This window comes from Pteropus vampyrus, unplaced genomic scaffold (genome assembly GCF_000151845.1).
Source record: "Pteropus vampyrus isolate Shadow unplaced genomic scaffold, Pvam_2.0 Scaffold2, whole genome shotgun sequence".
NCBI lineage: Eukaryota > Metazoa > Chordata > Mammalia > Chiroptera > Pteropodidae > Pteropus > Pteropus vampyrus.
In genome coordinates, this window is record NW_011888783.1 from 15,963,875 (window position 1) to 15,985,711 (window position 21,837).

General features: G+C 36.0%; 1 protein-coding gene and 1 pseudogene across 2 annotated transcripts in view; both read left to right on the top strand.

Annotated features, from left to right (window-relative positions):
- The first annotated feature begins 625 nt into the window (after positions 1–625).
- OLA1 (Obg like ATPase 1) overlaps positions 626–21,837 on the top strand; it is a 149,680-nt gene continuing 128,468 nt past the window's right edge. Inside the window, exons 1-4 of one of the 2 annotated variants that reach the window (XM_011357365.1) lie at positions 626–804; positions 2,051–2,151; positions 16,737–16,880; positions 19,530–19,657. In XM_011357365.1, coding sequence (XP_011355667.1) covers positions 2,051–2,151; positions 16,737–16,880; positions 19,530–19,657 — 373 coding nt within the window. In that variant the 5' untranslated portion in view covers positions 626–804. The remainder of the gene's footprint in view (positions 805–2,050; positions 2,152–16,736; positions 16,881–19,529; positions 19,658–21,837) is intronic. The other variant, XM_023529434.1, reaches the window with a different exon arrangement.
- On the top strand, positions 2,267–2,385 carry LOC111739721 (annotated as a pseudogene).

Below are 21,837 nucleotides of genomic sequence, written 5' to 3' on the forward strand. Positions count from 1 at the left end.
GGAATCCATATTGGAAACTACGTTTCCCAAATTCTAGGGGCCCCTGCTCTTAATCATCTAGATGAAAAGGAAGGTTGGCTTTTTAAACGCATTATGGGACTCAGTGCCTGAAATGCCTGAACGATAAGGCGATGAAGGAACCCTAGATCATAAGCTTCCCGTATTCCCTTTCTCTTTTAAGTAAGTTTATTTAACAGGTTCTCATCATCTGCGTTGACTGAAGTAAGTTATAGGAAAAGGAAGGCGGGCCGGGGCCGTGGTACCCCTGGACTCGGTTGGCGGCCTAGCAGGAATGGCGCGACTGTTTCCCGGATCTCAGGCGACCCGTCTCCGAGCGAGCGGTGAGGCCGAGGGTGCTTCGAAGTGCTGCGGGTGAAGTGTGGAGCGTGCGCGGGCAACGCGGGGCGCGCTCTGGGAAGGAAGCGGAGATCCGGAGCCGAGAAGCCCTGCGTGCTAAGAGGGTGGAACACTGACGCTCCGGGGGTGCGGGAGCCAACACCAGCTGGGTCTACGGCTCCCCCCGGCTTCGGCGCCGCGCGGCTCCTCCCACCCTGCTCCCGCCTCTGGCCGATCAGGCCAATGGGCAGGGCAGGCGGGTGAGCGGGGCGGGGCGGAGCGCGCGGCGTGCGCGCAGGTGCCGCTCGGCGCCCCGCCCCCCGTTCCGCCGCCGCCGCCGCCGTCGTGCGTGCCTCTCGGCGGCGGGGCCGGGCCTGCGCTCTCTCCTCCTTCCTCCCCGCCTCCAGCTGCCGGTAGAACGCGTCTGCTGCTGCCGCTGGGACCCCATCATCACCCGCCTCGAGCACGGTAAGCACCCCAAGGAAGCCTGGGGGTGCGCTCCCTGCTACATCTTCGGGGCCCCAACCCGTAGCTCTGAGGCCGGCGTCAGGCAAGAGCCAGGCGGCCGGGACGGGACGAGGGCAGCAGGCAGCATGGGGTGTGAGGATGAATGAGGCGCTCTCCGACTAGGCCGCGCGTCTCCAGAGCGGCCCACGCCTCACCCTTGCACGCTCTCGGGAAAACCTCTGGAGGCCGGGGCAGCCAGTGACTGACTCAGTCCAGCCGCTGTTGGGCTGGGGCCCGCCTTGGTCGGGCGACCGGCCATCCCTCTGTAGGAGGCCAGAGGCCTGGGGTTTGAGTAGAACAGGTGTGAATTAAGACCCTGAGAAGAAAGATCCCATGCCCCGGGGTCAGGGATCAGAAGCTGGAATATCACTTCATGAGCGGGGCCTTAGCGTGACCCCCGAGTTTCAACTGGATCCAGAAGACAGGGGACAGTTCTCATCATCGTTTAAAACGTGAGGTTAACAGTTCTCGTGAGTTCAGTTTGTAATAGTAAAGTGGGATTAATTCTGCACGGAGGAACTTGAAGCCAGATGAGCAGGGACAGAATTTCTACTGGTAAATAAAAAGAGTTAATGGATTCATTTACGACCAGAAATAAGCATAGTGTAGATTCCGGAGATTGCTTTTGAGGACTGATGAGTCGTACCTACAGGGCCAAAGTTGGGAGAGACTTGGTTGGAAAGTCCTTGATACTGTCGTGGTTCATCCATGTGAAAAATGGTGCCTATGGGGAAAATGGGAAAGAACAAGGTCCAGATAAGAGGAATGATTTGGTTTGGTGTAGGTGAGTCGGTTGCTGATGGTTCCCGAATGGATTTTCTTTGACTCATGTGTGCTCCTGCTTCCAAATGCTTTCATTCACTTAATCTTATGCCGGTTTTAGTGTTTTGTGAACAGTCTGGATGGAAGATTGGCAGCTATTTTTAAGTTTATTTTTTGACTTCTGGTACCATATATTTTTAGATAATCTTTTCAGGAATTACCAGGAGTGGCTGCTTTGATGACTATTAGAATCAGATCTGTTTACAGAACTTTTTAAAATTTTTGTTGAAAAATAGAGTGGATTAACCTCTGTCCATTTTGGATTTATATATACAGTATGTTTTATTCTTAATCTAGTCATTAATATATTTTGTGTGATGAAATGTATTCCTGGCTGATGAGGGTAGTAAAAAGTTTTGTTCGTGTGTTTGCTTTGACATTTCAGATGCCCCCCAAAAAGGGAGGTGATGGAATTAAACCACCTCCAATCATTGGAAGATTTGGAACCTCCTTGAAAATTGGTATTGTTGGATTGCCAAATGTTGGGTAGGTGAATGTTGGGCTTTTCTCATTTTTATCTTGTAAATATTTTGGGTCCGGTTGTAGAAATGGGAACTCCTGATTAAAATAATTAAAATTTAAATTGAAGAAAAGAATCCAGGTCTATGGCCATGCTCCCCTGAACAAGCCGGATCCCGTCTGATCTTGGAAGCTAAACTAGATCAGGTCTGGTTAGTACTTAGATGGGAGACCACCTAGGAAGACCAGGTGCTGTAGGTGGAAAAAATAAATAAATAAAAATAAAAATAGGGGGATTGTAAGCGGAGGTCCTTGCAGTCTGTGAGGTCAACCAAGGGTTGCCTCACCTAAAAAAAAAGAGTCCAGGAAGCTCGAATATTAAAATATTCCAAAGCAAGGTTTTTGTTTAGTTGTATTTTATTTTTGGTTTTCTACACAGATACTGAGTTGAAACTTGAGTTACTTATATTGTTTGTTTTGCTAAACTCAGAGGAAGAAGCAGTGAGAATTAAAACATCAATTTGAACCATATCAGCTGTTTGCTTGACGCACTTTTGAGAGACGTACGGTATTGAATTTAAGTGGAATTGGAGTAGTTTAAATTTGATTTTGGTGCTGGCTGGCTATGTAGTGTACCTACCTAGGCCAGCTACCAGAGGCTGTGCAGTAGGATACTTTAGAAAATAGTTTTAAGATCCCTATTATAAATTTAATTAGATCTTTTGGAGATTGGGAATCAAGTGGCTGAATTTTTACTGGAGAAGATGGTGACAATTTTAAATTTCACCTTGGAGGTTGCCAGATCAAAGAGTATTTGTTACAAAGTGGCTCAGTCTGAAAGTTACAAGAGCAAAAATTTGAATTTTGTAACATTTAAAATTAAAGTGAATCATTTATTTGCAAATAAGACAGTGATAGGAAATATATGTAGTTTATCATATAAACCTATACACGGGTAAGTTGGATGTTCAGTCTCCTTTTTTCATTATTTGCCCTTCTATTTACACATTTTACTAGCTTTAAAATATAAAGTGTCTAAAGAATGACTAGGGCATAATAGATACAATTTGGATTTATTAAGGTGACTGAAAGTATTTTGGCATGCACCTTAGGCTTTTTGGTTGGTGGCAGGTAAGACAGCCTTGTTCTTTCATGTGGAAAGAACCCCTTGGAGCCCATGTTATTAGAGATTTGCTTACTGAATGGAGCATGATATGACCAAGTAAGGCAGTTCTTAAATTCTTATAATGTAAAACAAACAAATGCGGCTGTCCTAATTTCTTTCCTGAAGCTGGAGAGGTTTGCATTTTGAAGGGATCTCCTGCTGTGATATATAGGCTGCTTACAAAGTAAGACTAAATAGAGAAAAATATAAGCAAAACAAATAATTAAGCAAAGTAGTGTAAGATGCTGTCAATAAACTTGAAAGCAAGATGTGGTCATTATGTATGTTGGGAGCTTTATTGCACCAGTAAGCAAGACATAATATATAGATATTAACATACTTCTCCTGTTCTAGATACACTGCAGTCCTTGCAGCTTGGCTTTAAATGGGACTACTTTAAATTGAGCCATCTTAAGATATATTTCCTATCTAAGCTTTTTAGCCATGGAGCGTAATAAAATCAGTTTATATGAAAATAACCTAAAATATTATCCAATATAAATGTGCTATTTATGCTTTTTACCATAATCAGGTGTTTTATTGAAGTGTACTTTACAAATGGTAAAATTCACTAATTTTAATAATGTGTAATTTGATGAATTTTGACAATTGTGTTTGGTTGTGAACACTTCTTTTTGTAGAATGATTTTACATTAGCTAACTATATCAAGTAGGGTTCTTTGTAAGCAACACAAATTCTGGCAGTTTTAATCAAGAAAAAGAGACTTACTGGAAGGATAGAACTGAAGGATGAGCTGGACAGCCAGGCCTCAGGAAGGATAGGAGCAAAGGTAGTGTTGCAGAGATGAGTCCAGGTGAGGCTCAGCCGTGTGAACTGCTGAACTTCTGTATGTTTCTCATCTTCTGCTGCCTCTTCAGTGATTCAGATTCCTGTGTAAGGAAATCTGACTGGACATGTCTACCTCTGGGTAAGCCCACAAGAAATAGATTAGGGAGAGGGAGCAGTTTCTAAAGGATGGCCTGCTGATGAAAAATAAGAAAATTTAGTACAGAAACCAGAATCTTTTTACAGAAGTTACAGAAACTAAAGAATCTCTTGATTGTTAGAGAACTAGATGAATAAGGTTTGCTTTTTAGTATGCATAAGGCTGATTACCTAGAGACTTAAAAGCACTATTTATAGCTAATAATAGCTGATATTTATTGGACATTTACTGTATGTCAGTCACCATTCTGAGTGCTTTATATGTATTATTTAATTTAATCAGTGTTTAACACCCCTTAGAATTTGAATTACGTAAAGGAAAGAATTATATTGATCTTATTTATTGTTATGTTTCTAGCACCTACACTGATGTTCAGAACTTAGTATACAGTCAGTAATTATTTGTGAATGGTATAGATTTTTTTCCCTTTAATGCTGTGTATAGGCTTAATGATAAGGAGATAATGTTTAATGGCCGCTTTTAATGAAGTGAAAAGAATATCTAACAGTATGAAGATTTGGTTCTGCTTTTTCTTATCTGAGTGACCCTTATAAAGTACCTCCTCTTGGACCAGTGTATTATTGTGGATCTGAGGCTTGGAGCTGTTAGGGGAACTTTTTCTTTTTAAGATTGAATTTTTTAGAGCAGTTTTAGATTCACAGCAGAATTGAAGAGATGGCATAGATTTACTATATACCACCTTCCCTCATACATGCATAGCCTCCCTCATTATCAACATCCTCTAGCAGAGTGGTACATTTGTTACAACCGATGAACCTACATTTATACATTATAATCACCCAGAGTCCATAGTTTACTTAAAGACTTACTCTTGGTGTTCTACCTTCTATGGGTTTGGACAAATGTATAATAACATATTAATAACATATATCCACAAATGTATAATAACAAATGTATAATAACATTATAGTATCATTTGGAGTAGTTTCACTGCCCTAAAAATCCTCTGTGATCTGTCTATTCATCCACCCTGTCCCAACCACTAATCTTTTTTATCGTCTCCATTGTTTTGCCTTTTCTAGAATGTCATATAGTTGGAATCGTATACTATGTAGCCTCTTCAGATTGGCTACTTTCACTTAGTAATATGCATTTAAGTTTCCTCTATGTCTTTTCATGGCTTAAATAGTTCATTTCTTTTTAGTGCTGTGTAATAGTCCATTGTCTGGATGTGCCGTAATTTATTTTATCTGTTCATCGACTGAAGGACTTCATGGTTGCTTCCAAGTTTGGGCAGTTAAGAATAAAACTGCTATAAACATCCATGTGCAGGTTTTTGTGTAGACATAAATTTTCAACTTGTTTGGGCAAATACCAGGGAGCATGATGCTGGATTGTATGGTATGATTATGTTTAGTTTTGTAAGAAACTTCTTGTGTAGCTATACCATTCAGCATTCCCACCAGCAGTGAATAGAGAGTTCCTGTTGCTCCACATCCTTGTCAGCATTTGGTGTTGTCAGTGTTCTGGATTTTAACCGTACTAATAGGCGTGTGGTAGTACCCCATTGTTGTTTTAATGTGCATTTTCTTGATGAGGTATGATGTGAAGCACCTTTTCATATACTTATTTGCCATCTGTATATCTTCTTTGGTGAAGTGTCTGTTAAGGAATTTGTCCCATTTTTTGATCATGCTTTCTTATTTTATGTTTTAAGGGTTCATTGTGTATTTTGGATAATAGTCCTTTATTGGGTATGTCTTCTGCAAATATTTTCTCATTCTCTTGACAGTCTAACACAGAGCAGAAGTATTTAATTTTAATGAAGTCTAACTTGTCTAGTATTTCTTTTATGGATCACGCCTTGGTGGTATTGTATCTAAAAAGTCATCACCATATCCAACATCATCTAGATTTTCTCCTAGAACTTAGGAGTTGTATAATTTTAGGTTTTACATGTAGATCTGTAATCCATTTTGAGTTAATTTTTGTGAAGCACATAAAGTCTGTATCTAGATTTATTTATTTATTTTGCATGTGGATGTCCAGTTGTTCCAGCACCATACGTTGAAAAGACTATCGTTTCTTTGTATGGCCTTTGTTCGAGGAACTACATTTTGATATTCCAGACTTCTTTATTATGTCATGGGACAGCATTACTTGTTGCTACCACTGCTTGAGACGAGATTAGGTTCAACTGAGAGTGTTGGAGAAACCCAGATAACCTTGGCTTAAACAGAAGTTTCTTTTTTATGTAAAAGTGTGAATTTTGCAGTCATAGATTGGTACATTGGCTCTGCTGTATGAAGTTCCTCAGGAACCTCAGCTGCTTTCAACTCAAGCCTTTGTGATCCCAAGGGTGTGAACTTCATCCTCATGGCTGATGGTGATGTACATTCCAGGCAGCTGGTAATCTGAAGAGTCAAAGGGCAAACGACTTGGCAGTCTTTTAGGGATTTTTTTTCTGTAAGCTGCCACACCATCCCTTTGCTAACTTCTGTTAATATCCCTTTGCCCACATTTAGTCACAAGACTTTATTTGCAAGGAATGCTAGGAAATGTAGTCTTTATTTTGATGGCCATATGTCCAGGTAAGAATTTGTTAACTCAGAAAGACAGAAATAATGGATATCGGATACTCCGTTCAAATACTCAGGAACTGTACCAGAGAAGTACTTGTCTTGCTTAGTTCATGCTTGTGGGAATTTGCTTTGGTTGTTCCTACAATTTTTCTTTTCCCAGTGTGCTGTAGACCAACCACAGAGTCTTTAAAAGATATCTACTGCTGTTTAGGAAAAACATTGTAGGAAATGCTAAAAACACACGCAAGGTAATTATGTTCAGTGTTTTAGTTACATATTGTGTAGCTTACCACTCCAAAAGGTTTGAAACAATAACAGTTTCTTATTTCTCATGATTCTGTAGATTAGTTGGCTGAGTCTTCTGCTGGTCTCACTTGGGATCCCTCATGTGGCTGTTTTCTGCTCATCTCACTTGGGATCCCTCATGTGGCTAGTAAGGACTGGTAGGTCTCAGATGGCTACACATACAGGTCTGGGACCTTATCAGGGTTGGCTGGAAGTTTGGAGGCAGTTCTGTTCTCCTTTACCTGGCTTCTTTCTCTCCAGGTGGTCTCCAGCCCAACTTCTTTATAGCATGGTGGTCAGCTCCCAAAAGAGTGAAATTGTGGCAGTGGCACAATACACTTCTACCTAGTTCTTTTGGTCAAAACAGGTCATGGTACCAGTCCAGAGACAAGGAGGAAGGGAATAGACGCTACCTCTTAGTGGGAGGAGAGGCACATAATGTGTGGCCATCTTTAACCCATTGCAGTCTACTATTTTCCTAATATGGTTTGTATGATGCTCATATTCCCTGGAGAAGTCTTCCTGGCTGATTCTTAGCTTCTTGTTCTTGCTGTAGAGGCTCCATTCTTGACTGCTTAAAGAAACTCACTGGAGGAAGGTTATTCCCTAGGCTGCAAATAGTGGTGACGAGAGCATTTTCATCCTAAAGAGCTGATAAAGTTAAGCTGAGAGTCAGAAATTCCCATGTCTGTTTAATGGTCAGATTATCAAGATTTTAAAACAACTGTTTTGAGTATATACTAGGTGCTCACTAAGTAACTGGCTTATTTTTATGCATATACTTATTTTTCATGCTGACCAGATTTTTTTTAGTATTTGCTTATAAGAAATTTCACATACAGAAAAGTCACTGAATTTTTATATGTAATGTTTATTATATATTTTATATGCAAAGAACAATAAACAATTACATTTATTATATTCCTGTGATAAATTATATTTTTTATAGTTATAAATTTTTAATATTAATATCTCACTTAATAATTTGTTTCTTGCAAAGAGTGCTTGCATGAACTAGTTTGAAATTGTTATGGAAATGAAGTTACAGGGTAGTACAAATTGTGTATTTTAACTTTTTTTAGGTCTTTTAAGGCTTTTTAAAAATGTTTGCTTTTGATAGAACTATAGTAAAAGTCATTAGTGGCCTGAATGCCAAAGCTGGAACTCATTTTTGTCTTCAACTTAAGATTTCTGCCCTGTTCGACATTGTCAGTAAGTCCCCACCTCTCTTACTCTTCTTTCAGTCTTTTATGCTTGCTATACTTCTGTGTTTGCTCTGTATTATTAGGTTTCTCTTCTTGGCTTTCTGTTTTTTACTTTCCTCTAGGCAGTCTCATCTTCTCCTGATTTTAATCACCTATTGGCTTCTATTTTCTAAATTTATACATTCTGCTCAGGTTGCATTGGAGTTCCAGATTCATATATTTTTTTGTCCTGAATATCTCCAGTTAAATGACTCTACTCAGAAGTAATGACTCATTACTTCTTATATTTCTTATTTTAGATCATACTACTACTCTATACCCAGATACTTGAGAGATTATCTTTGCACCCTTTCCTCTCAATCATATTTTTCAGTAGGGCACAAAACCTGGTGCCTTAACATCTCTCTGATCTATTTTCTTCACATTTCCATTTCTACTTGTTTCTTATTTGAATTATTCCAGAGGCTTCTCAAGTGGGCTGTCAGGGCATTACCGATCGTTATTCTTTTTTTTTTATTTTGCTCCATTTAAAAAAACCTGACATACAACTTATTTACAGTAAAGTTCACAAACTTTAAGTGTACATATCAGATTTTTGCATATCAATTCACCCATGTAACTAGTACCCACATCAAGATCTAGAACATATCCAGTGCTGCAGAAGACTCCCTTGTACCCCTTCTCACTCAATACCATCCTTCCTAGGATAACCATAGTCCAACTTCTTTCACCACATAAATTAGTTTGCCTGATGCAGATGACATAATAAGTTATGTACTCTTTAATGTCTTTTAAGTCAGTATTATTTCTGAAAGAATATATAATTTTTTTTACTCATTATCCTTTTGATGGAATTTGGGATATTTCTGTTTTTTGGTTATAAAGAATAGAGCTGCTTTGAACATTCTTGTATGTATCTTTTAGTGGGTGGGCCTAAGAACTCATTTCTGTTGGGTAGATGAATACTCTACCCCACCCTTGTCCACTTCACCCACACCCACATCCCTGGGAGTTAAACAGCTTTAGTGGATAGATACTGTCACAGTTTTCCAGAGTGGTTATTCTGCTTTATAGTGCCAGTATTGTAATGGAGTTCTGATTGCTCTGCATCCTCACTCACACACACTTGGTAGTCAGTCTTTTTCATTTTGGCCATACTTCTGTGTAGTGCTATTTCATTTCACATCTCTCTAAGAGCTAGTGATTTTGAGCACCTTTTTACATTTATTGGATGTCTTTTGTGAAGGGTCTGTTTTCTTATTAATGATTAGGCATTTTTTTTATTCTGGATATGGGTTCTTTGTTGGATATGTATCAGAACTACCTCTTCCCAGTTCGCTTGAATTTTCACTTAAAAAATTTTTTTTGAAGTGATTTCACATGTATAAAATTTCACACTTACAAAACTAGTTTAGATAATTCCTATATAAGATCTTACATTCCCCAACTGATGACATCTTTTATAACCATAGTATAGTTATTGAAATCAGGAAATGTGCCATTTGTCCCATTAATGTTAATTTTCTGGTCCAGGATCTAATCTAGGATTATAGGCTGCATTTAATTGTTTTGTCTCCTTAGTTTCTCAGTTTCTCTTTGTCTTTCATGTCCTTGACACTTTTGAAGGGTGCTGGTTGCTTCCTGTGGAGGGCCCTCAATTTAGATTTGTCTTATGTTTCCTTGTGATTAAATTCAGGCTATGCATTTTGGGGTACAGCAGTGACATGTGCTTCCTAGTAATTTTAGCAGGAAGCACATGATGTTGATTTGTCCCATTACTAATGATATTAATTTTGATCATTTGTGTAAGGTGTCTGACAAATTACTTCACTGAAGAAGTACATTATTACTATATTTCCCTGTAATTAATACTGTGGGAGATATTTTGAAATTATGTAAATATTATGTTTATCATACTTTTGCCCCCTAATTTTGTCATGTGTTACTGATTCTTGTTTGAAATAGTTCTTGCACTATTTGCCAAATGGTGATTAAAAATTTTTCATTGTTCCTTCTTTATTTGTAGAAGGAACAATTTATAGAAGGAACAATGGAGATTTTATTGTATAGAATTCTATTGTAAAGAAGAGCCCTCACTTATGTATTTGATTATAATTTATATCAGGATCAATTTTTATTTTTGTATTGGTTATAATCCATTACTGTTGTGATTTTGTTGCTAAAATTGCCCAGATTTGGCCATCGGGGGCCTTCTTGTTCACTCACATTTCTTCTGAAGTGTCCTCTATTTTTTGAGTACTATTTTCTGGCACCAAAGCATATTACCAGGCTTATTTGGTTTTTCTTTGCCCCAGCCTTGGAATACATAAATTTTTGTGTAAACATATGTTTTCATCTCTCTTGGGTGTATACTTAGGAGTGGAATATCTGTGTTGTATGGCAACTGTGTTTGTTTGAGGAACTCCTAAGCTGTTTTCCAAAGTGACTGTGCCATTTTACATTCCCATCAGTAGTGTATGTGGGTTCCAGTTTCTCCACATCTTCACCAGTGGTTGTTATTATCTTTTTAATGATAGCCAAGATTGAAGTGGTATCTCATTGTGGTTTTGAATTGTGTTTCCTTGATGCCTAATAATGTTGAACATCTTTTCATGTCCTTAGTATGTCTTCATATTTGAAAGATTTTCACTGGGGAGAATTCCTGGGACAGTTTTTCTTTCAGTATTTTAAAGGCATTTTTCATTTTCTTCCAGCTTTCTAATGAGAAGTCTGTTGTCATTATCTTGATTTCTCTATACAGAATGCTCCCCGCACCTGCCTTTAAAATTTTCTCTTTCCTACTGGCTTTTAGCAATTTGATTTTCATATGCTTTACTGTAGTTTTTCTTATGCCTCCTTTGGTTGGGGTCTGTTGAGATTTTAGATTTGTGAGTTTATGATTTTCATTATGATTTCAGCACCATTTGTTGAAGAGACAGTCTTTTCCCCATTATATGATCTTGGAACCCGTGTTGAAGATCATTTGACCATATATGGGAGAATTTATTTCTGGGCTATTTTCTTCCGCTGTGTCTGTCTTTATGCCAGTTTCACACTGTTTCAGTTGCTGTAGCTTTGTAATACATTTTAATATCGAATCATGCTCTGGGACTTTTGGGAAGAATACTATGGAGGTAATATGCCTTTCTCATTACATCTTAATTGAGGAGTATATGATACCAACACAACTTATTACCAGTGATATTAACCTTGATCATTTGGTTAAGGTGGTGTCTGTCAGATGTCTTCACTGTAAAATTATCTTTTTTCCCTTACTAAACCGTTCATTAGAAGCAAGTCACTAAGTCTAAACCACACCCAAGGGTGGGAGAATTAAGCTCTGCCTCTTGAAGAAAGGAGTTATCAAAGAAATTGTTAAAACCACCACAGTAAATTAATATTATGGAGGAAAGATATTATGAGGCTATTCATATATCCTGTTTCTCTTTAAAGTTTCCTGGACTAAATTTTATCATTCCTCAGTGGGTTTTGCCCACAGCAATTATTAGTGTGGTAGTCTAATGGTGATTTTCTACTTTTCTTATTTCTTTTACATTTATTATTTGGAATTCTTCTCTAAGGAAGATTTGACTTTTTCAAAACTCAAATATTTTTTTCAGTCATTTACATAGTTCTATTTGAGTTCACCAAAATTTGTTTTATTCTTTGGGTTAAATCCAATATCATAAGTACTGTTTATTTTGTTGCTCAAATTGTCCTGGCTTTGGCCTTTGGGAGCTCTTTCAAGTTGCCGCTGTCCTTTTGACATACTCTCATCTTTTTTTTTCTTTTTTAAGTACGTTCTTACTCTCTGACACTATAAGATGTCAAACTAACACTGTATTTTTCCTTCCCCAGTTTTGACCGCAGAAAGAAATTACTGGAGAATGGTAGTTAGAAACTAAGATCTAGGCTCTAGGTATGATACTTGCTACTGGGATGTTGTTACTACTGTTGGGTCCTCTCACTTTTTAGGACATACCTGTGGTTATACTAACCCATGTTTACACACATTGGTATTTCATCTATATTTATTTTTGTATCTAGCAAATAGATACTTAAAAAAAAAAAGACAGCGTAGCTATATCTAAATTCAAAACATTTTAAAAGAATATTCTACTTTCTCTCATATTTTAGATGTGTTGTATAAATGGTTAATTCAGAATGCTGTGGGAATTTGCATAGGTAGCCTGACTTCCCAATATATATTGTAATTTTGCATAAGGTGTTAGATAAAACATCTATTCAGTCAGATTTACTTTCTACAGTAAAATATGTAATTTCGAAAATAAAATATTTAGGTCCTAAATGGAGGAGTCATACCTTAAGTCTTTTATTTTTAATATTATCATTGCTGAAATAATATTTATGTAAACCTATTCTTGCATAAGAGAGATTCCTACAATCTTAAATCATTTTCCTACTTTCAAGCTTTAATACTAAACCTCAGAGATCTGTGTGTGTGTGTGTGTGTGTGCTTATGTGTAAAATTTTCCATAAAAAGCCTTATGGGCTTTAACACTTCACGCTTAGGCCAAAACTTTAAAATCCTTTGCGTTTGCAAGGCTTTTCTTGAATAGTTTTGAATAGATCAAAATGTCTTAACTTGGCACTGAAGCCTATAGTAATAATCCTTAGAAATTTTTCTTTTTTTCTTTTTTATATCCTTTTTTTTTTTTTTGTACTTACAAAGCTCTTGGAAGATACAGTTAACTTGGACTTTATTAAATTTAAAATCCATGTTCAAGATGAGATGATCTTTGAAAATGGAGATTTATCTTCTAAGTTTAGTTTGTAAGAATTTTTTTTGGCCTAAGAGATAATGGAACTTTCTTTTGCTATATTTTTACCATATGATATGTTTTAAGGGATAACTGTTTTCTTTTTTATAAACACATATTTTTGTCCAGATGGTAAAAAAATGCTATACTTAATATTAACCATAAATTTGAAAATAACTCCATAAACTCCCTATAGTATTTTAATATTACAATTACTATGACTGTGGTAATACCAATGAAAAGTTTTTAAAATTACAATACACAAAAATACAATTGCACTTTTTTGTCCTCCTCCAAAAGGTATAAGTATTCTATAAGTGTTTAGATTTGTTAATATAATTAAATTTTGCTGTAAACATTTTTATTGTAACATTATTTTATAATGTTTTCAGTGTAGGTATATAATATAATATTTTAGTTACATTTTAGATAAATAAGGACTAATGGACTCTTCCAGCAACTGGAAGTATCACTTTTTATTCATTTTCTGGGAAGAGGAAGAAAATATGGAGAGTGGGCCAATTTGTTACCATTTACTTCAGCACATTTTTATAGTTTTCCCTCTTGAGAGAAGTATCCAGAGGAGAAAACTGGTTGTGTTATTGAGGTCCTTTAAGTCTTCTGTGAATTCTTTGCTGGTTCTCTGTGCTGGGTTCTCTGTCTTCCAGCAACAGCTTTTGGCCTCCTTCGTCTGCTCAGAATGGACAGATATCTCTGGGGTAAAGTGGCTGTAGAGGTCTGATGACTTCTTTGAGGCTTTTTTCCATTTCTGGAGACTTAGCCCCTTCAAACAGTTACTTTCTGTATTCTACATATATATACTTTTCTATTTCTGGGTGAGAATTCTAATCTTCTATTAGCTTTTTTACATCTTACTCAGAAGCAGAATCCATTCCCACCTCCATTGTTGAAGATATCTAGTTGTTTGCCTATAGAATTTTTTCCAAAGATTGAATTTTGTTGATTGCATCTATGTGGTGTCATTTAATATGTTCTCGTGTCCTCTGTATTTCCTATGAAGTGGTAGTAATATCTAAAGACTTGATCAGATTAACATCAGATAGTTTTTGATCAGACCATTTTTAAGTCAAGAATACATGAAGATGGTCTGTATACTTGTACTGTTAGGACGTACTATGTTTTTTTGCTCTTTGCAGTATTAACTCTCATGGTGATCATTACACAGATCCATGAATTCCTCAGGTGTTGCAAAATGGTGGTTTTCGAAGTTTTTTATTCCTTCCTCATTTGTTCGCTGGAATATGTCTATAAAATAATTTCCTTATTATCAACTCTTTGTTACTGTAGTTCATATAGGAAAGACAGTAAGTGCTTTACTTAATATTCAAAAGAATCACCTAGCATCCTTAAACAGTGGCCAGAGAAGATTTTGTTGTGTTGAAGATTATTAGCAACTCATGGATATAAAGTTACAGTTGACTCTTGAATGACAAGGATGTGGGAAGTGAGGGTGGTTAGGGCCTCCTTCCCCAGTTGAAAATCTGTTTATAACTCTGCATACATAGATTCTCTGGATTGAAAATTGATTTGTTACAATCCATTGTAGCTATTTTTATTGATGCTCAGATTGCCGCTCAGGTTGACCATTTTGGCCTGTGAGCCTATTCAGGTTGGCTCAGGAGTGCTTTTAATAGGACTCCACAGCCTTTAATAGTGTCCTTGTTTTCCCTGGGGACAAATCATTTGGGACTCATCTTGTATATTTCTGGTCCCAGACTTGGAACTAGCCATTTCTTTAGGAATTCCTGGTTATTTTTAATGGACATGGTATTTAAAGATCATTGTATGTGAGTTCTTTTAAACATTATTATAATTTTTGCCTTATTATATTAATTTTTAAAATCGTATTAAGCTTCAGTGTCTCTCTGGAAGTAGATGAACTATAACCTTATAAATATATGGATTATTTTAAAATAAATACTGTGACATTTATCTTAACAGGATTGAAATTAAATTCTAGCTCTGTAGAAACTAGTGATTTCTTCTTAATTATCATTTCTAGAGTTCTGAGATTGTTACCCAACTATTAGAGGTTGACGGTACAGATTCGGCAACAGTCAGTATTATTCAGTGTGTTGTTAGCTAAGTCAGAATCTAGACTAGTGGTTCCAAAACCTGACTCTACATCTGCATTACCTGAGATATTTTAAATACTGGAGCCTAAACCAGGTCTGGAAAGAGGCCAGTAATGGCCTTTACATTCTCAGCTGATTCTGTTATAGGCAAGCATTTGAGAGCTACTGGTTTGACCACTGGTGCTCTAAGCAGCCAGTAATGATTTAAGTGATGATTTTAGCAAACGTTTCTACTTTATTCTGAAATGTATAGTCTGAATGTGATGTAAGAGCAACATTTAAAGACCTATAGGCAGGTACAAGTTAAGTATACTGTTGCAAAACGTACTTCTCACTAGTAGTATTTAGATAAGCCTTGATTGTTACCTTTTTGTTCATTACTCTTATAAGGTTCTCAGAGTTAATGGGGGGAAAAAAGAGTTTATTTGTTTTAAAAGTTAATCAGATGAGCTAACTGTAGTAAATATAAATTTCTCCTGATAAATATAGGCTTAGATCTCATCTTAACAGACATTTTTACCTTAACTGTTTAGAAAAGAGAGAGTAATAAGCATCCATAATCTCATCATCCTAACACAACTATTGTCCTTTGAATATTCTTTTGTTATCAGATTTGGTCCATATGCAAACATTTTTACATAATAATGCCTAGCTAGAGTTAATAAGCACCAGTCTCAAAACTCGCACGTAATCCTTAACTACTTTCTCAATTTCTGCAGTTAAAAAATTTATATAACAGTAATTTTTATTTTAAATCCTCGTGTGCTGCAGTCCTGTTTCTGGGGCAAGGAAAAGTTACTGTAATATGTTAATATTACTTATGGAATTGAAAAGCAGTATAAAGCAGATCAACAAAATGCCACTTTGTTTTGGATTTTAATTTGTGATTTTTGCACTGAAGTTATATTTTTTAAAATGTTGGTGGTGTTAATATGAATTGGCATTCTCTGAGCATGTATTACCTGATAAGAATCAGATAATTAGAAAATTATCAACCAATTTATTCATTATTAAGATTTAAAAATTAAATCATTCCTTTAAAAAATTTACATTTTGACTTTCATAACTCCCAATTCACAATTTTGGACTTAACAGTAATCTTTATGTCCTGACAATTAAAAGGGTGTCTGAACTCCAACCTCCCATTTCCTTTTAGACAGTTAGCATCTAGTTCCCAATTCAAAATGCTTGGGAAGTGATTGACCTAAGTAGATACCCACCTCTACTTTTACGCTAGAAATAATTAGATATAGGTGAAGTGATAAACTAGTACTGTCATATACTCTAAGAACTAAATAGATTGGTGGTATGGTGTGAGACTAGCTATCATTTGAAACAAAGATTTTTTGGGAAAGTGCTTTTCAAGTTCCAAATAGACTGAGATAGAAATATAACCTAATTATAAATCATGAGCTGCGTTGTTGTAAGTTTCATTCGTTTCTATTATTAAAAATGTATTCTCCCTTCCTTCCCCTCCCAGATTGGTTTTATAATCCTCGTGGATCCTGTTTGAGTATTGAAATTAGAGTGAGATAATTTTTTCTCAGTGTTAGCCTAAGAATTGATTAAAATTGTTTTTATTCATTTTAGGAAATCTACCTTCTTCAATGTATTAACCAATAGTCAGGCTTCAGCAGAAAACTTTCCATTCTGCACTATTGATCCTAATGAGAGCAGAGTACCTGTGCCAGATGACAGGTTTGATTTTCTTTGCCAGTACCACAAACCAGCAAGGTAAGGAAATCTTTATGCCATTGTTTGGTGGCCCTGTGTAGATTGAGTAGATATATGGAAGCGGTAGAAGGGCTTTTTTCCCCCTCAAAATTAATGTAGCATTATTGTTTTGGGTTATTATAAAAATAACATAGAGCATAGAGAAGGTGAAGAAGGCTATATCTGGTTGTTAACATTACAGTTAGTTTTTCCTGGGGAGAATGGAGCGGAGGGAGTAATTAGTCTGTATTATATGATCTTATTCATGTAAAATTATACATGTATGTGTATTCATAGGAAATATATGAAATGATGATCACAAACTAATTGAAGGTTATCTCTGGGTAATGGAATTTTTAGATGATTTTTTACTTTATTTCTTATTTCCTCCATGTTATTTGAAGTTTTTATAACAAGGTATATTCCTTCTTAGAAAAAATAAGATAATACAGGCTTATTGGAGGAGGTTCAGATGACATGAAAATATGTAAAGAGAGGAGTAAAAATCACGAATACTTCTATCGTGATATAATAAATACTTTGGAAGTATATTCTTCCATACATTTCCCTGAATATATGTACACGTACTTATAGAAATTGGATACTTTTTTACTTCGCATATGATTAAAATTTTTCTAGATTAAAAATATAAAGAAAATCATAATTTCTAATAATAATTATGTGTAATATTTATTATATGAATGTAAAATTTATTTCCCATTATTGAGAATTTAGTTTACTTTTAGTTTTTCACTATTTTGCATGTTCTGATAAACCCCAAGTTTCTGTCTCTAACTTTGAATTCTGCTGAACTTCAGACATATATCTAACTGCCTTCTTGGTATTGACACTTAGATGACTGACTAAACAGGTGCCTCAGACTCGACATATCTAAAATGGACTTCTTGGTTATACACTGCCTTGTGCCATGTTTGTTCTTACCTAAGACTTTTGTAATTCAATAAATTGCACTATTATTTCCCTAGTTGCTTAAGTCAAAACTTAAGATTTATCCTTAATTTCTCTTTCCTCACCCCTACATTCAGTCTATCAGCAATTTCTATGAATTCTAACCTCAAAATGTATACCGAGGTTATTCACTTCTCTCACCTTCATCCACTAGTTTTAGCATCCATTGATATTTTTGATTAATTATTACTACGATGGTTGGTCACATGGTGATTTTATAATTCCATCTTCATTTGTTAGACAAGGAAGCACTTTCTTGTCTTCATTTATTCATTCAGGTATATATTCACATCAGTGTTACTCAGTTGATTATAGTCTGTCACAGTCATTGAATATAGCTTAAACTATGTCCCTTAAATTGACTCTTCTAGGTAACTTCGTTGTCCTTTTAAAAATCTTTTTATTTTTAATGACTTCCAATTTTATAAAAGCTGCAAAATTACACATAGAATGCTATATACCCTTCATCCAAATTTCTCTGAACCTTTGAGAATAAGTTGCAGTCATGTTGCCACATTGCACTTTAGTTCTTCAGTTTGTGTTTGCTAAATACAGACCCTCTCCTGCATATAACCACAGTAAACCCACAAAATCAGGACATTAACATCAACCCAATATTACCATCTGATACACAAATTCCATTTAGATTTCACCAGTTGTCCCAATGACGTGCAATGTACTCGATCCCTTTTTCTGTAGCCAATCTCTTGGACCCTACTGGGTTGTCACTTGATTTGGACACTTTCTTGGGCCCTGGCTACCATGGGGCTATTTTCCTACGCAGATGCTTTCCTTGCACAGGGTTCTGCTGCTGTTGTGCTACCTTCTCTACCCACTTCGTCTCTCTCCTTGTTTGAGCCTTTGCCACTGCCAGACTGTGTGGTCATGTGACATTGATGAAATTTTTTAAATCCCAGTTTTGTCACTACTAGCTGAATTATTCTGTATGCAATAGATTTTTTAACTCCTCTCAGGCATAATTTCCTCATCTATAAAGTGGATTTAATAAATAACACCTACCGGATAGAGTTATTTTGAATTTTCAAATAATAATGCATGTAAAGCATTTATTCCAATGCCTGGCACAAAGTACACTGATTTGTTTTTATGATGATTACCTTGCATTGTATCTGTATACTCTTTAAAGGCTCTCCACTGCTTTTGTGTGTGTTTGCATGTATATGTGGCAACAAAACAGTGTAGTAAAATTAATGATATGAGATTTAATCTTTAGAGACAATAAAAACAGCTTTTCTGCTTTATAATATTTTCCTAAGTAATAAAGTCTTAATGTATTAAAAGTTTATTTATTATTTAATTTTTTGGTATTCATTTATCAAATCATTGAGAATCTTCTAAACCAGTGATCCCTAACCTTTTTTGGCACCAGGGACTGGTGCTCCTATGAGAATCTAATGCCTCATGATCTGAGTTTTAGTTAAGGGAGTGATGCCAGCGCTGGGGAGTGACAGCAAATATAGGTGAAGCTTTGCTCACTGGACTGCCACTTACCTCTTGCTGTGCGACCCGGTTCCTAACAGGCCATGGACTGGTACCAGTCTGCAGCCTGGGGATTGGAGAACCTTGTTCTAGATGTTATTCCAGCAAGGAAAAGATTCATGTGAAATGTTTAGGAAATACATTTAGTTAATAAACAGGTTCTTAGTATTGTTTTATATAAAACCATTTTCTGTTTTTCAGCAAAATTCCTGCCTTTCTAAATGTAGTGGATATTGCTGGTCTTGTAAAAGGAGCTCACAATGGACAAGGCTTGGGAAATGCCTTTTTATCTCATATTAGTGCCTGCGATGGAATCTTTCATCTAACACGTAAGCACAGTTTTTTCAGTTGATTGATTTCATTATGATCAATGTTTTCTTTCCATTTTGCTCAAATAAAATTAGAAATGACTAATTAATAGATTTGTTTTGCTTCACAAGATGAATGAATCGTGGATTCGTGTGTTAATTGTGACTTTAACATTATTTAGTATTATCTCCATATGAAAAATCTTATTCCATAGCAAGTATATGCTGTGTTGATATTATATTCTAATTGAATTTTATCCCCTGTTCTGGATTAGATCCATTGAGAAGTTCCTTTGTGGAAGTAATTTTGTTAATTGTAGAAGCATTTTGAAATTTTTTTAACTTGTGGAACTGTTCATCATTCTTGCTCTTGTTCATGTGTTGAGAAGGCAGAATTGATAGAGGAGGGGATTCAGTTATTTCAGAGCGGAAGGCATTAAGGAGAAACTATAGTTCAGCTAGTCCTTAATGGAGAGAGGGATATGAAGCAAAGAGAAAACAGGTAGAACGATGTGTTGGTTTGTGTTCTTTTGACTACAAAAGTGAGCTAACATTTCTGTAGAACATAGTAATTCTTTAAGAAAATAGAAAAGTTTAAATTAAGGCTCAGGTTAAGACTTCACTTTATGGTAATAGTATTATAATGAGAATATTAATGCAAACAAAGGAAACACAAGTTAGAGGTGGGAGCCAGCTGCGGTCTGTTTTATTGCTTTTGTTTGTTATTGGTACTCAACTAGATACCTATAGCAGCAACTGAAAATGAGCATGTAGAATATATTAGTTTTACTGAGTAATTATTTTGTCATTTGAATTTAATGAAAAAATTGTGTTTTTTCGTATATCTTATGAAAAAAGTTGTTTGCTTAGGAATTTATTGTTTTATATTTTACAAAAGCCCGCCACAGATAGTTTGAGAAGCACTGATCTAGGTAGCTTCATCTTGGGTGAAGACACCTTCGGAAGGGTTTGTGGTTGGTATAGGTGAAGAATAAAGTTATGGGTGGTGGTGGTGAGAGTGGAAATTTAGTTATGTAGAGTAGTTACCTAAAGCCTGTACATTGGCAAGAGCCTCTGTTTTTCTGATGGTTTGTGTTTTCACTGGTTCTAGTGCCTGTTACGAGAGTTTCAAAGTGAGGGTGGACTCAGGTTTGACTCTTGGGTTTCTGGACTGGGCCACTTGAATGAATCTTGATGTCACTCACTGAGATGTTAAATGTAGAAGGAGCAGCATTGGGAGAGAGTTGATGAGTTCAATTTGGGACAGTGTTTTGAATTTGGATACCTAAGACATCCAGATAGGAGATGTCTATAAGGAAGTAGTATTGATAGGGCAGGTGTGACAGGAAGATGGGGTCAAGAGAACTAAAGGTTTGGGTGTGAGAGTAATTGAACTGATAGATGGATTAGAGCATAACACAGGGTAGGAGTGAAAATGGAAGACTGAAAAATGGAAGGCTCATTGATCTGACTTCATGAAGTTCAAGAACAGATCTGCTGGGTATAAGGGGGTATGTGGTTAGAGAGGGATATTTGACTTAAAATTTTCAGAGCTGGAGCAGTTTAGGGTGATGGTAAGATCGTGACAATGGCCTGAAGCCATAAATGATTGTAATAAAGTCTGGTTTTGTTGTCTCTTGTATAATATTCATCTGATTTTTTTTAACTCTTAGGGGAAAAAATGAATTTGTTTAGGATTATACATACTTTATTGTATTTCATTCAGTCTAAAGGTATTGTCGAGAAAGAGAAAAATCCAGTTAAACAAACCGTGCTTTGTTATAGTGATTGATTTCAGAGATATTTAATTGTGAAAATATTCATCTTAGAATTGATGAAATATAATATATATTGTTGCATAGTGCATAAAACAGTGATACATTTGTAACTTGAATTTTTAAAAACCTTCATAGAATTACAGTCAGTAAAAAAGACTTTAATTATGATATATTTTCATTTTCAGCAGTTTATTAAATGAGTGTGAAATAAGATTTTATCTTTCATATTGTTTAAAGATTATTTTCTTAAAATATCTTTCAGTCACCAGAAATGCAGTTTGCTTGTTTGTTTATTTATTATCCATTAATTAAATAGTAAATGTTTTCTGTTCTGGGTACTACATATACATATATATGGTAGGTAGCAGAATCTAATATATTCTTTGGTTTTATGAAGCTTCTAGTCTAGTGGTGGAAATAAAC